Source organism: Silurus meridionalis, chromosome 7 (assembly GCF_014805685.1).
Source record: "Silurus meridionalis isolate SWU-2019-XX chromosome 7, ASM1480568v1, whole genome shotgun sequence".
NCBI classification, from domain to species: domain Eukaryota; kingdom Metazoa; phylum Chordata; class Actinopteri; order Siluriformes; family Siluridae; genus Silurus; species Silurus meridionalis.
In genome coordinates this window covers 27,664,500-27,679,499 of record NC_060890.1, presented here as the reverse complement: position 1 = coordinate 27,679,499, position 15,000 = coordinate 27,664,500, and the positions used below count along the sequence as shown (strand labels likewise).

The 15,000-nt window shown below is 42.3% G+C and overlaps 1 protein-coding gene across 5 annotated transcripts in view; it reads left to right on the top strand.

Moving 5' to 3' along the window:
• The window catches only part of LOC124388459 (A disintegrin and metalloproteinase with thrombospondin motifs 14), a 59,915-nt gene that overhangs the window by 8,717 nt on the left and 36,198 nt on the right, over positions 1-15,000 (top strand). For all 5 annotated transcript variants that reach the window (XR_006926419.1, XM_046853090.1, XM_046853089.1 and 2 more), the window contains exons 3-5: positions 5,098-5,245; positions 8,193-8,389; positions 14,399-14,482. Coding sequence is in view for 4 of the 5 variants with exons in the window: in XM_046853090.1 (XP_046709046.1) it covers positions 5,098-5,245; positions 8,193-8,389; positions 14,399-14,482 (429 nt within the window). In the remaining variant the exon portion in view is untranslated. The remainder of the gene's footprint in view (positions 1-5,097; positions 5,246-8,192; positions 8,390-14,398; positions 14,483-15,000) is intronic.

Below are 15,000 nucleotides of genomic sequence, written 5' to 3'. Positions count from 1 at the left end.
AACAATAAATAAACACAGTGACCCTGTATTTTCTCTGTGTGTGTGTGTGTGTGTGTGTGTGTGTGCGCGCATGTGTGCGCTTGTGTTTGTGTGTGCGCTTTTGTGTGTGTGTGTGTACGTGTGTGTGTGTGTGTGTGTGTGTGTGCACGCGCGCGTGCGTGTGCGGGTGCGTGTGTGTGTATGTGTGCGTGTGTGTGCACGCGCGCGTGTGTGTGCGGGTGCGTGTGTATGTGTGCGTGTGTGTGTGTGCGCGCATGCGCATGTGTGTGTGTGTGTGTGTGTGTGTATGTTTGTGTGTGTGTGTGTGTGTGTGTGTGTGTATGAGTGTGTGTGCGTGTGCGTGCGTGTGTGTGTGTGCGCGCATGTGTGTGTGTGTGCACGTGTGTATGTGTGTATGTGTGTGTTGTGTGTGTGTGTGCACGCGCGCGCGTGTGTGTGCGTGTGTGTGCGTGTGTGTGTGCGTGCGTGCGCATGTGTGTGTATGTGTGTGTTTGTGTGTGTGTGTGCGCGTGTGTATGTGTGCGCTTGTGTGTGTGTGCGTGCGCATGTGTGTGTGTATGTGTGTTGTGTGTGTATATGTGTGTGCGCGCATGTGTGTGTTTATGTGTGTGTGTGCGTGTGTGCGTGCGCTTGTGTGTGTATGTGTATATGTATGTGTGTGTTTGTGTGTGTATGTGTGTGCGTGTTTGTGTTTGTGTGTGTATGTGTGTGTGTGTTTGTGTGTGTGTGTGTGTGTGTGTGTGCGTGCGTTTGTGTGTATGTGTGTATGTGTGTGTTTGTGTGTGTGTGTGTGTGCGCGTGTGTGCGCATGTGTGTGTTTATGTGTGTATGTGTGTGTTTGTGTGTGTGTGTGTGTTGGAAGGTGACAGCTGTTGTGTTGGTATTATTGGTCAGTGTGTTGAAAGACTGAAAGCTATAACTGTAGTGATGGACAGATGGGACGAGAGACATGTTCATGCAGACAGACCTACAGAGAGAACAGAGAAATGAACATAAATACATAAAGACAGTTAGAGTCATTGATAGATAGATGGACAGACAGACAGACAGAGAGACGGATGGACAGAAGAATGGACTGTATGATGATTAGATGGTTGGAGAGATGGTGCTAAAGTGTTTGTCCTCATGTGACCCCATATCACATTTCATCACGAATGCTTCTGGATGTTTAGTTACCATGGTAACCTAGTGTTAATAAAGAAGAACAGAAGGTGGATCAGAGTAATCTCCTTCTCTGAGGTTATGAATGATGAAGTTCCTCAGCGTGTCTCAGTGTCCTCACCTGGATTTTATTTACTGTGTATTGGATGAAGCTCTGAGTCGTTGTTCTGCTCATGTCTGTGTATTTATTTTACATATCATGTGTGAGAAGATAACTGTGATATTTCTCCTTTCTCACACACACACACACACACACACACACACACACACACACACACACTTCTCTGTCTGTGAGAAATTACATGCTGACTGGAAGCTAATTACACACTGCACTGTGCCGAGACGATCACGGCCTCTGTTTACTGCTCGCGCTCTGCTACAGGCTTCTCTTCATCCACCTCCTGTTTATAAAACCCTGTGAAGCAGCGGTCAGAACTCCCAGCATGCATCAGTCAGCAGCATACTGTCCTCTGCCGTATCACATTCTCTATTCATCATCTTTCAGCGTCTCACATCTTCTCTACACTTACAGCTTTCTCTTTGACTGATACACAACACTGACACTGGAGACTCCTTCCATATGTTACAGAAATAAATCCACTGATCACCTTCTGACCAATCAGAGTGCAGGATTCAGACCTCTGTATGACTCTGAATCCATATTTCTATCACAAGTCTGTAATTAAAAGTCAAAAGTCTCTTATATTTATTCATTTATATACTTATTTCCTTTTTCTCCTGCTTTCATTTATCTGCTTTTATTTTTGAGTGTTCTCCTCACCTCACCACTGCATGGAGATAAAGAGAGGCTTAGATCTGATCCAGATGTTGGATTGATCAGGAAGTTCATGTCTGATTTGAGGGTTAATGCAGAGTAGAGTAGAGTAGAGGACAGATTCACTCACGACTTCTGATAGAAGCACATCTTCCACATATTATACATACATGTACTGGTGGATGGATGGATGGATGGATAGATGGATGGTTGGATGAATAAATAGATGGATGGGTGGATTGATGGATGCGTGAATGGTTGGATGAATAAATAGATGGATGGGTGAACAAATGGACAGAGAATAGTGAACAGAATGATTGTTGCATAAAAAGAGAAATAAATGGATAGATGAATGAAAAAATGAACAGACAGAATTAGAGTTCAAATCTCAGCACTGCACTGACTCAAGCTGTCAGTGCTGGGCTCCTGAGCAAGGTCCTTAAACCTCAACCCTCAAGTCCCTCTGGATAAGAGGGTCTGTCAAAGTCCTTAAATATAAATTCTGGAAGAAAGATGTCGCATGCACTCGATTTCTCACGATGCTCTCGCAATGTTGAGGACACTTAGTCCTTAGTCCTGTGTTGTAGCTCTGTGTTGTTGGATGTAGCACCAGGGTTCTGGAGGAACGTTGTCTCATTTCACGGTGTACTGCGTCTGATATATATGGTAGATATCACAATCAAAGATTCTTGACTTGACTTCTATACAGTAGACATGATAACTCAGGCTGGTCATGAATTGATCTTCTGGTCACTGATTTATGTTGCTGAAGACTGAGCTCAGGTTCCTGACCTTCAAAAGTGACTTTGACTAGCTTCATAAAGTGTGTAGTTATTGTAGACCAAATAATCTTCCTATCTACAGCCACTGAGCGTCTTCTGCACATGGGGTATATATAGATATATATAGATATAGATATGGATAAATCCATATTCAGTAAATGTTTCACTGTGATTTCATGTTTGTTTTATTGAGCATTAAAGGAAAATGGCCGAACAAATTTTTATTGCTGATATTCAAATTTAGTGAATGTGACTTTTAAATGCAATAAACTCAAAAAGAAGTTCCTCTAGAAAAAAGTAAGTTCTTTCAGACTTGTCCTGTCTGCAGTTTTGCCTCAGTCCCAGTTTCTGGGTCACTGAGGTCACTCTGTATTCAATTTTATGCAAAGTAACAATTTGATCTCAAAGGCTGTGTTCCAGATCTGCTCATTTCCCAGTTCTTCACTGATCCAAACCTCAAAGTGACATTTGGAGAATTGAGCTGTGTTCAGCGACCAGCACGAGACCATGGAACCACATCCATTTCTGTCCGAATCTCCAAAAATACGTGTAACGTTCCTTCCAAGACCTATAGATCCAGTTTCAGGAATTTGTATGAGTTTAAATGATAGTCTGGTGGTATTTTAAACAACAGTAAAAGGTTGTGGCTTCACTTCACCTGATTCTGACCACGTGGAAGAGATCAGGACTGCTGCTATCCATTATTTTAGTAATCGAGTATTCTGATGATTATTCCATCAGTTAATCGAATAAGAAGAACTTTTTCTTTATTAAAGAAAGAAAATAAGACACATCTTTTAAAATGAACAAGTCATTTGTTTCTATTTAAAACATTTTTACACTTGTTTTGCTGAAACTGCATAAAAGAATATCAGTGAAAACTAAACCCATTTAGTGCATTTAATTTCCACATTACATTAAAATATGAATACGGTGTGTTCAGAAAGTCCCTCACAGAGACCCTGTAGAGCAGGATACGGGAAAATATTCCTTTAATGAAACTCAGAATTATTCTCACTTGTGTGTTTGATTATTGAATCACAGTATCGTGATGTGATTTTCTTCTCACTGAATAAAACGTAATCAGTGTCTTTATCTACGCGCCCCTGCGGAGGGACTTTTATGTTTTAGTTTGAAATAAACCCAAACTGAAAACTCTCTAGCCTTTGGTCTGAATCTTCTCCACGCCCCTCGCTGTTTTATTCCCATTCCACCATTTTTTATTTTGCAGCATCTTCTGTGCACGCCAAAGAATGGTGTGGAAAGAGGTGGTAATTAAGCAGATGTACCTGCAGATTGTTGGAGGTGTAACTCTTTATATCTTCACTGAGCTCAGAGCTAGTCTCTAACCCCAAACACCTCACACAGATATAAAATATACACTTTCAAACATAAAGCATGACCTTGAAGCCCTGTTTAGCCCTCAGAACTACCTTCAGTGACAGGGTGGTGGTAGGAAGCAGAATCACTGGTACGATTACTTTCCTATAAAAGCATAACCTGAAGTGCTGCTGCAAACAGGACATAGAAATAGTACTAATTATAAACTGAGTCCAGGTAGAGGATTAGCAATAGGCTGAGAGTAGCACTGAAACTGAGGATACTGGGTTTGTTTAAATGTTGTGTAGTTGTGGGGTGTTTTATTGGTAAGGCTTATCTAGCTTTGGGTCTTTTGCTTTGGTTTTGCTGATTAATTGAGTTAAGATCTTTAATGTTGAACAGGTTTGATTGGGATGAAATCTGCTATGTTTGATCAGACGTCTTGGATTTTAGTGTTTGTTACTCCAAAGCACTTACAGAAAGAGGCATGAACCATAGACCTTTATCCTGTAACCCAGTGGTCCCCAATCTTTTTTGCGCCACGGACCGGTTTAAAGTCGGACAATATTTTTGTTAAGTTCAGCTTTGTCGAGTTTTCTGTTTCTCTGATTAATCATCTCTTTATCTGCTTACAGACTTTTGGTGGGTATCTCCTCTATCATGGTCATGGCAGAGTCATGGTTTTTCTGTAGTCTTGAAGGTTTTTTAATAATGGGTTTAATGCCAATCTGTGAGAATTTCATTTAGCCAACCTTAGATCCTTGTTTTAGAACTTTTGTCCCAGACTTGCTTTGCTCACTCCTTGTTTATGATGGTGTTTGTTCAGGTGTGTCTTTAGAGATCTTTCAGATTCTTTTAAATTGATTCTAAAATCATGTGAGACTTTTATTACACACAGTTTGATTTGGGACTGGTTTTATGTTTATGCATTCACAACATTTACCCTTTTTTAGTAAATAAATGTGAACAATATTCTGTTTTGTTTTCAGTATTATGGGATGTTCTGTTTACAGACACCTGATGCAGGAACCTGATGCATGGTTGTGTTTATCTCTTCAGGCCGGACTGATTCGCACGGATAACGGCGAGTTCTTCATCGAGCCACTGCAGAAAGGTCAGCAGGAGTCAGAGGTTCATGGGCGAGTTCATGTGGTGTATCCCAGATCAGCGGTTAAACGACAGAATCAGGAAGATCTGCATAACGAAGGTGAGGAAACGGAGAAGGCAGAGGGGTGGATCAGCACTCAGGTACTGGAATTCTGATCACAATAATATCAGATGAATCTCGGTTAGTGTCAGGTGTGAAGATTTCACAGGTGTGTGATGTGATGATAAACTTGTAGTTATAAGGTTCTATAGGGTATTTACTATTTTATATCTGACACTGGTGCTTACGTTGGCAATGATACACAGTGTCTATAGTATTAAAATTAATATAAACTGATCCATAACGGACGAGTAGTACAAAAATGACACAAAGTTAAAATGACAAAATCTAAACCGTTAAGGGCTTGGGGGTTGCTGAGGATGCTGAAGATGCTGAAAGCACTAAGGATATTGAGGATGCTGAATATTCAGGGGTCTTGGGGACACAGGTTTTTTGAGGTGGATTAAGTGGCCTTTGGGCTTGTTGGGATATTGGAGCTTGTTTTACCTGTTGGGATACTTAAATCAGCTGGGCTTGTTGGCATAATGGAAACTGGTGGACTTTTTAAGATACTGGAGATTGCTGGTCTTGTTGGGATACTGAAATCTGCTGGGGCCGGTTAGGGTTGTTGGCATATTAAAACTTTCGAGGTGCTTGGGGGTGCAGTGGCTGCCAAGGTTTCAGGACTTTTAGAACACTCATTTGGCAGACTCTGTAAATTAGCAAATTTATTCATGTAGAAACTACATTTAATGATGCAAACTTTGTAACTTGACAGTGATGTGAGACAATAATCACTACTTTGCTGTTCACAGCTGTTCACAGGTAAGGCTTATCCAGCTTTGGGTCTTTTGCTTTTGGTTTTTTTTTTGCTAGTTAATTGAGTTAAAATCATTAATGTTGAACAGATCTGATATCGCTTGGTTTGCCTCTGACTTGCCGAATGTCTTTGTTATGGGTTTAGTTTGGTTTGATTGGGATGAAATCTGCTATGATTGATCAGACGTCTTGGATTTTGGTGTTTGTTACTTCAAAGCATCTTTATCCTGTAACCCAGCGGTCCCCAACCTTTTCTGCGCCTTTTCAATAATCGTGAATCACTGTGTTGTTGTTTGTTCATTTTTCTCTCTTGGGGGTTTTGAGTTTAGCAGTAATGTATTATGTGTTAGTGACCGAAGCTCCTTTAAGAAGGTAGTGGATGGAGGTAAGTCATGTGACCGGAGCTCCTTTAAGAAGGTAGCGGATGGAGGTAAGTCATGTGACCGGAGCTCCTTTAAGAAGGTAGTGGATGGAGGTAAGTCATGTGACCGGAGCTCTTTAAGAAGGTAGCGGATGGAGGTAATTCATGTGACCGGAGCTCCTTTAAGAAGGTAGCGGATGGAGGTAAGTCATGTGACCGGAGCTCCTTTAAGAAGGTAGCGGATGGAGGTAAGTCATGTGACCGGAGCTCCTTTAAGAAGGTAGCGGATGGAGGTAAGTCATGTGACCGGAGCTCTTTTAAGAAGGTAGCGGATGGAGGTAATTCATGTGACCGGAGCTCCTTTAAGAAGGTAGCGGATGGAGGTAAGTCATGTGACCGGAGCTCCTTTAAGAAGGTAGCGGATGGAGGTAAGTCATGTGACCGGAGCTCCTTTAAGAAGGTAGCGGATGGAGGTAAGTCATGTGACCGGAGCTCCTTTAAGAAGGTAGCGGATGGAGGTAAGTCATGTGACCGGAGCTCCTTTAAGAAGGTAGCGGATGGAGGTAAGTCATGTGACCGGAGCTCCTTTAAGAAGGTAGCGGATGGAGGTAAGTCATGTGACCGGAGCTCCTTTAAGAAGGTAGCGGATGGAGGTAAGTCATGTGACCGGAGCTCCTTTAAGAAGGTAGTGGATGGAGGTAAGTCATGTGACCGGAGCTCCTTTAAGAAGGTAGTGGATGGAGGTAAGTCATGTGACCGGAGCTCCTTTAAGAAGGTAGTGGATGGAGGTAAGTCATGTGACCGGAGCTCTTTAAGAAGGTAGTGGATGGAGGTAAGTCATGTGACCGGAGCTCCTTTAAGAAGGTAGTGGATGGAGGTAAGTCATGTGACCGGAGCTCCTTTAAGAAGGTAGTGGATGGAGGTAAGTCATGTGACCGGAGCTCCTTTAAGAAGGTAGTGGATGGAGGTAAGTCATGTGACCGGAGCTCTTTAAGAAGGTAGTGGATGGAGGTAAGTCATGTGACCGGAGCTCCTTTAAGAAGGTAGTGGATGGAGGTAAGTCATGTGACCGGAGCTCTTTAAGAAGGTAGTGGATGGAGGTAAGTCATGTGACCGGAGCTCCTTTAAGAAGGTAGTGGATGGAGGTAAGTCATGTGACCTGCATCAAGAGTGAGTCATAGACAGATGTTGAGGAAAAAATCCGGGAATTTTCCCACAATAAAACATCGTTCAGAATCAGATCATAAATAAAACAGAAATAATGTAAGTTATGTCTTCTTTCTGTGCGGCCCCCCGGTACCAACTGACCCACGGGCCGACGCCCGTTCTCAAAAACCTCGCGCAGCAATACAGTGCTTTTAGTGTATCTGCCACTTCTGGAATGTGTCCTGGAAGTCTTCTTTTGAAATCGTGTCAAGCACCTTCTGCAATCATGTGGATTGTTCTTCAACTATCATCATGCACAAGTTGCTGAATGGTTTTTGAGCTTGTTAAAGGTCTTCCTGATCGCTCGTCATCTTCCAGTGATATTCTTCTGCTCTTCAAGCATGTGTGAATATGTCAAACGTATGCCATGTCAATAGTCTCTGTGGCAGATTTGCTCACGAATTTCACGTCTGCTCTTTGTTCTAACTTGCTGTCTGTGAAATCACAGCCGTGGTCATGCACGTGGGTCAGAACAGCACCAGATACACCAGTAGTCTCGAAAAACTTTTGATACCACCTCATACTCTATACCTGGCTCATGGACATGAGAAGAGCCAGACCTTCAATATGACCTAGAATATTTTTTTAAACATATTTTTTAATTTGTTTTTTTTTTTGCAGTTCCAGATTTTGGAATAGCTGAGCTCCCGAATGCTCTGGATCTAGTAGAGCAGAAGCTTTCTGAATCGGATCGTAAACGCAGACATGCTAAAAAAGATGCCTACAGCATCGAGGTTCTCCTGGCTGTAGACGACTCTGTGGTGCGCTTCCATGGCAAAGAACATGTACAGAACTACGTTCTTACACTTATGAACATAGTAAGTAGTCTTTTCACTTTTTTCAGAGTGAAAGCAGACACACACACACACACACACACACACACACACACACACACACACAGTTCAGATGCTGCTGATATGGATTATATATGGTATATAATTTATTTATTGATAAGTTATGAAAGCAGGATGAACTTTGGTGTGATTCGATCAGCTGATGTTCTGCTGAATACAGAGCGTCACATGTTTTGGTGTAGAGTGTTTTATGAAGTGACGAGCGTTTTATAAATGTATTCAATTAAAGTCTGTTTATTTCTGGGTCCAGCATTTGCTAATCCTCTACCGTAATCCTCTTACCATGGAAAATCCTTCTGAAATCAGATTTAGCTTTGTGTCAGTGTGTAACAGTTACTGATTAGTGCAGTGCTGTGGACTGAGTGACATAAACAATACACACCCACACACACTAGACCCTTTATATAAATATCTCAGCATGCTTCTGACACCCTCTTCATTACCCATCTCCAAACCAACACTTTACACAGTTCACTCTATAACCTACTCCCTGTACTCTATAATCCACCCTTAAATTATACCTGAACCTGAACCATATGTTCTCAGCTTCACAGTCTCTAACCCTTCTCCAAACCCTGTAAACCCCAGACTACACCTCATAATCTTCAACTTAAAGTCTAAATATAACTTTCACGTTATTTCCCCAAACTTTTCCCACAAACCCTATAAACCACCAATTTACTTTATTCTATATCTTCTTCTTCTTTCGGCTTCTCCCATTAGGGGGCGCCACAGCGGATCATCTGTCTCCATACCCCCCTGTCCTCTACATCTGCCTCTTTCACACCAACTACCTGCATGTCTTCCCTCACCACATCCATAAACCTCCTCTTTGGTCTTCCTCTTTTCCTCCTTCCTGGTGGTCTCCATCCTCAGTATTCTCCTACTGATATACCCCATGTCCCTCCTCTGCACATGTCCAAACCATCTCAATCTCACCTCCCTCACCTTGTCTCCAAAACATCCTACATGCACTGTCTCTCTAACAAACTCATTTCTAATCCTGTCTATCGTTGTCACTCCAAACAAACATTTCAACATCTTCATCTCTGCTACCTCCAGCTCCACCTCTGTCTTTTACTCAATGCCACTGTCTCTGTTCCATACAACATCTCAGGTCTCACCACAGTCCTATAAACTCCACCTCTCCAGGCTCTTCTCCACCTGCTCCCTACTCTCACCACAAATAACAATATCATCCACAAACATCTTAGTCTATGACTCCTGTCTGACCTCGTCCTTCAACCTGTCCATCAACACTGCAAACAGGAAAGGGCTCAGAGCCGATCCCTGATGTAGTCCAACCTCCACCTTGAACCAGTCTGTCGTTCCTACTGCACACTTTACTGCTGTACACACTGTCCTCATACATGTCCTGCACCATCCTCACATACTTCTCTGACACACCTGACTTCCTCACACAATACAACAACTCCTCTCTCCACCCTCCTCTCCTACGCTTTCTCTAAATCCACAAACACACAATACAAATCCTTCTGACCTCCTCTATACTTCTCCATCAACATTCTCAAAGCAAATAATGCGTCTGTGGTGCTCTTCCTCAGCAGGAAACCATACTGCTGCTCACAGATGGTCACCTCTTCTCTCAGCCTGGCTTCCACTACTCTTTCCCATAACTTCATGGTGTGACTGATCAACTTTATTCCCCTGTAGTTACTGCAGGTCTGCACATCTCCCTTATTCTTAAAGATCAGTACCAGCACACTCCTTCTCCATTCCTCAGGCATCTTCTCACCTTCCAAAATCCTGTTAAACAATCTGGTTAAAAACTCCACTGCATCTCTCCTAAACATCTCCATGCTTCTACAGGTATGTCATCTGGTCCAACCAAATTTCTTCCTCTTAAAACTCTTCATCCTCTTAATCGCTGCTCTCACTATCTCCTTACTAATCCTAACTACATAATGCTTCACATCTCCACACCATCCAACCTTCTCTCTCTCTCTCATTTTAATCATTCATCAGCTGCTCAAAATCCTCCCTCCATCTTCTCAACACACTCCTCACTAGTCAACACATTTCCATCTCCATCCTTTATTGCTCTAACTTGCAGCACATCCTTCCCAGCTCGGTTCCTCTGCCTGGACAATCGCTACAAATCCTTTTCTCCTTCCTCAGTGTTCAACTTCTCCTACAGCTCCTCATATACCTTTTCCTTGGCTTTCTCCACATCCCTCTTCACCTGCTGCCGCATCTCCTTGTTCTCCTGCCTACTTTTCTCATCACTCTGTCGATCCCAATTCTGTTTCTCCAACCTCTTTCTCCTTCTGCTCTCCTGCACTTCCTCATTCCACCACCACGTCTCTGTCTTCCTTTCTATTTCCAGATGTTACACCAAGAACCTTTCTAGCTGTCTCCCTCATCACTCCTGCAGTAGTTCCACAATCATCCAGCACTTCTTCACCACCACCGAGCTCCTGTCTGACCTCTTTCCTGAACCTCACACTACAGTCTTCCTCCTTCAGTTTCCACCATCTTATTCTTCTTTCAGTCTTCACTCTCCTCTTCTTCTTCTTCACCTCTAAAACCATCCTACAGACCACCACCCGATGCTGTCTAGCTACACTGTCCCCCACCAACACCTTACAGTCTCCAATCTCCTTCAGGTTGCATCTCCTACATAGAACATAATCCACCTGTGTGCACCTTCCTCCACTCTTATACGTCACCCTGTGATCCTCCTTCTTCTTAAAATACGTGTTCACCACTGCCATTTCCATCCTTTTAGCAAAATCCTACCACCATCTGCCCTTCAACATTCCTCTCCTTAAGACCATACCTACCATCACCTCCTCATCACCTCTGTTCCCTTCACCTACATGCCCATTAAAGTCTGCCCCAATCATCAATCTTTCATTCCTACGTTCACCTACGTTCATCCAAGCAGGATGATCGTTCAGACGGGTGTGGGAGTTTTTTTGAGGATTGTTTTTATTCGTCTCTTATCAGACATGAACACAGACTTTAAGACTCTGCTGTAATTGTGGGAATAACTTTAGTCTGGAAATGTTTACTTACAAGAACAAACACAAACATGTAGATACACAGCTGGGAAAGTGGAGCAATGAACATGGGGCTCATAGACACATCTGGTGAAGTGAGGAAACTCCTCAGGATGGAACCATGTTCCCTCAGCAGCCCTTCACTGTGGCCCTGCTGATTCATGTGTCTGAGTGCTGGAGAATAACTGCTACTGATCTCATATAAACATCACACACTGCTGAGAGACTCGGGGTCAGAGAGAGGACATCTTTATGGTGGAGAGAGACGGCGAGACAGAGAGACAAGTTTTCAACACACCACACTGTGAAAAAAATGACCTGATGATCTTACAGTGTTTCTCAGTTGCTTTGCAGCGTTTCTCAGATCAGAGATGAAATTTCTCAAAACTACTTGTTCAACCTGCACATCATTTAATCCCTTGTGCTCATCAGAAGAACATTTCTTGTGGCTTTGATCAGATTGTGAATGTTTTTCTACATGAATGTAACTGTTTGTGTACGAGTGTCTGCTGTTTCCTACATCATCAGTTCTTTATCTTCATGTTGATCAGAAGATATTCTACTGGTTTCACCTGAATAGTTTTAACCCCAAAAACATCTCAGCATCAGTTCACTGTAAACGTCATTGAAAGCAAAACTTTGATGGTTTTTTCAGCTGCTTTGGAGTGTTTTCTCAAATCATCCTTATTATTTGCAAATCAGTGAAGTGCATTTCTCAAAACATCGTGTACAAAAGTCTGAACTTTTCTCAAAATCCTCAGTTCATCTCTCTAAAGTAAATATTTGTGTTAATGAACATCTCATTCCCATCAGAACGAAAAGTCTCTGTTATTATTCACAAACACAATCATCAGAATGTTTAGTTATTTTTCAGTATGAATGCTTTATGTGAGGATTTCCTGATCTGAACTATATTTTGGTTTACAGTATTGCGAATGCACAAGGATGAATTTCTGCTACGTGAATTTCTACAGCACAGATGTGCACATTACTGTAGTGGGATGTTGATTGTAGGAGAGCACAGGATTCACACTTTAATGTACTTTACTGATCAAAAATTAAAATTCTAAAAGGTAAACATGGGAAACACTCCTTAAGCAGAACTGCGCATGCTGCATTACACAGTGCAATGTGTCTTCACCTCCTGACGTCTCAGTCTGTCGGGCCACAGATCTTCATCCTCATCACAACAGATATCATCCCTTTCAATACAGCATGGTGGAAATAATCTTCTGAAATGTCGTATCCAGCCTCTGCAGGCTTCCGCTGTGATGTCCTCACATGCTGCATCCATGGCAGCCAGCAGGGTCATCTGAGTATGTGTCTGGCAAACCTTCCACCTCCATGCTGAAGAGAACTCCTCAGTGGGTTGAGGAATGGAGAATACGGTGGGAGGAATTGCATCAGCATCCTGTTATGGGTCAGAAACCATTGCCTGATGGTGTTTGAGTGATGGGAACTCACGTTATCCCAGAATATCACATACATTGGTAAATCATCTCAACATGGACCCCTCCCATCATCAGGGATGAAAGCCCTATAGAGGGTCTCTAAGAAGCTGAGGAGATGCTGTGTGTTGTATGGGTCTGGTAAATCAACAGCAGCTCTGTGGCCGAGGACATTTCGAGCACATCTTCTGCTTTTGTTTAGACTGAAGCCTCATATATAAAGTTGTAAGGTGGTTCACTTTATACGCTGCAACCCAGAAGACCCCCAATTAGTGATGCACATTCAGTTCATTTCACAGGACACCGTTATAGCAAATGTACCTAGTGCATGTTTTTCTTTACAGCTGTAGCAAATGTCCATCTTCCCATGCTGTAGAAATCTAAGCCACTAGAAGAAGTTTATGGAAATGAGTAACTGTAGGCTCAGAGATGTTTTAGCTGCACATACTGGTACTGAAGCTCCTTCACTCCCTCACCGTTCCTTTCAAATGGTACGTATTTATTTAAAGTATTTATTTTTGTCTTGGAGACAGTGGCTTTGGAGGCACCCTGAATGAGAGATGTTTACAGACAGAGTTCTAAACTCAGTGACAGTACAGAGACTGGAGCGGAAACTTCTGTACACTGGATCATCAACAGAAGATCCCACGATCATTTCCACCCATAGCTGCTCTGCTCTGCTCTGCTCTGCTCTGGGTCATGAGGTTGTTGGACTGTGTCTTGTTGACATGTTCTGGAATGTGTATCAGAGCAGAAATGAAAGAACTGAGATTTTTTACTTCCCAAAACAAGTCGTTACACAACTGCATTCTGTCACATATTTCTACAACTTCCTGCAGATTCATTCCAGATCATCTCATTTCTGTTCCAGTTTACATCATAAATCTACATTCAAATAATCCCTGCATGTTCCTCTCAACACGATGTCTCGTATCCAGCTGAAGGAAAATCTGTTGCTCCACACTCACACTTTTATACAGTGTGGATTTATCTGCTCTGAGCTCTAAAAGTTTAACACAAAGCAGCTCAAGAACTCAGCTTTTTCTCTCATCTAATATCTTTTGTTCTTCCACCAAACCATCTCCAGCTCTATCAAAACCACCTCCAGCTCTCTCAAAACCATCTCCTGCTCTCTCAAAACCATCTCCTGCTCTCTCAAAACCACCTCCTGCTCTCTCAAAACCATCTCCAGCTCTATCAAAACCACCTCCAGCTCTCTCAAAACCACCTCCTGCTTTCTCAAACCCATCTCATGCTCTCTTGAAACCATTTCCTGCTCTCTCAAAATCACTATCTGTGCTCTCACCCACCAAACCAATATCTCTTTAACATAGCGTCAGTTTCTCCAGGATGCAGATCTTTTAGCTGACTTCCCTGTAGGACAAATAAAACTCACAATAAGGTTTTCTCTCTTCAGTGTTCCTCAGAAGTGTCTTTGTGAAAGGATTTCTGTGTCTCTCAGAGTTTGATCAGAGGATCGTTCCTCTCTCGATCTGTCTCAGGTAGATGAAATATACCATGATGAATCTCTGGGCACCAGCATCAACGTCGTTATCGTCCGGATGATTATGGTGGGCTACAGGCAGGTGAGATCCACATCCACATTATTCTATCAGTCCTTCTACTTAAAGTTCTACAAGAGGGAAAGTTCACACACTGAACACAGAGTTTCATGTCACTATTAAATGGATTAAAGCAAGAAGAGCACTTTGCTCTGGAGAAGAGCTTCTGCTAAACACCGCACATGTAAATGGAAGAAAAGGCTGATATGATGATCTTTGGATGAGAAATAACACAAGAATCACTGGTTTTATTACAGTTGTGTTCAAAATTATTCAACCCCCAATGCTGTAAATGGTTTTATGGAATTTAGTGTACATTTGTAATTGTATTCAGAATGAAATCCTACAAGGACTTCTTAAAGAACCATATGCAACTAAAATGACATCAATTAGTTTTGTAATACAGTAGTAAATGTTTCTTTTGTGAATTCTTCATTGACATAATTATTCAACCCCCAAGTGACATTCAATCTTAGTACTTAGTACAACATCCTTTTACAGTTATAACAGCTTTTAAACGTGAAGCATAGCTTGACACAAGT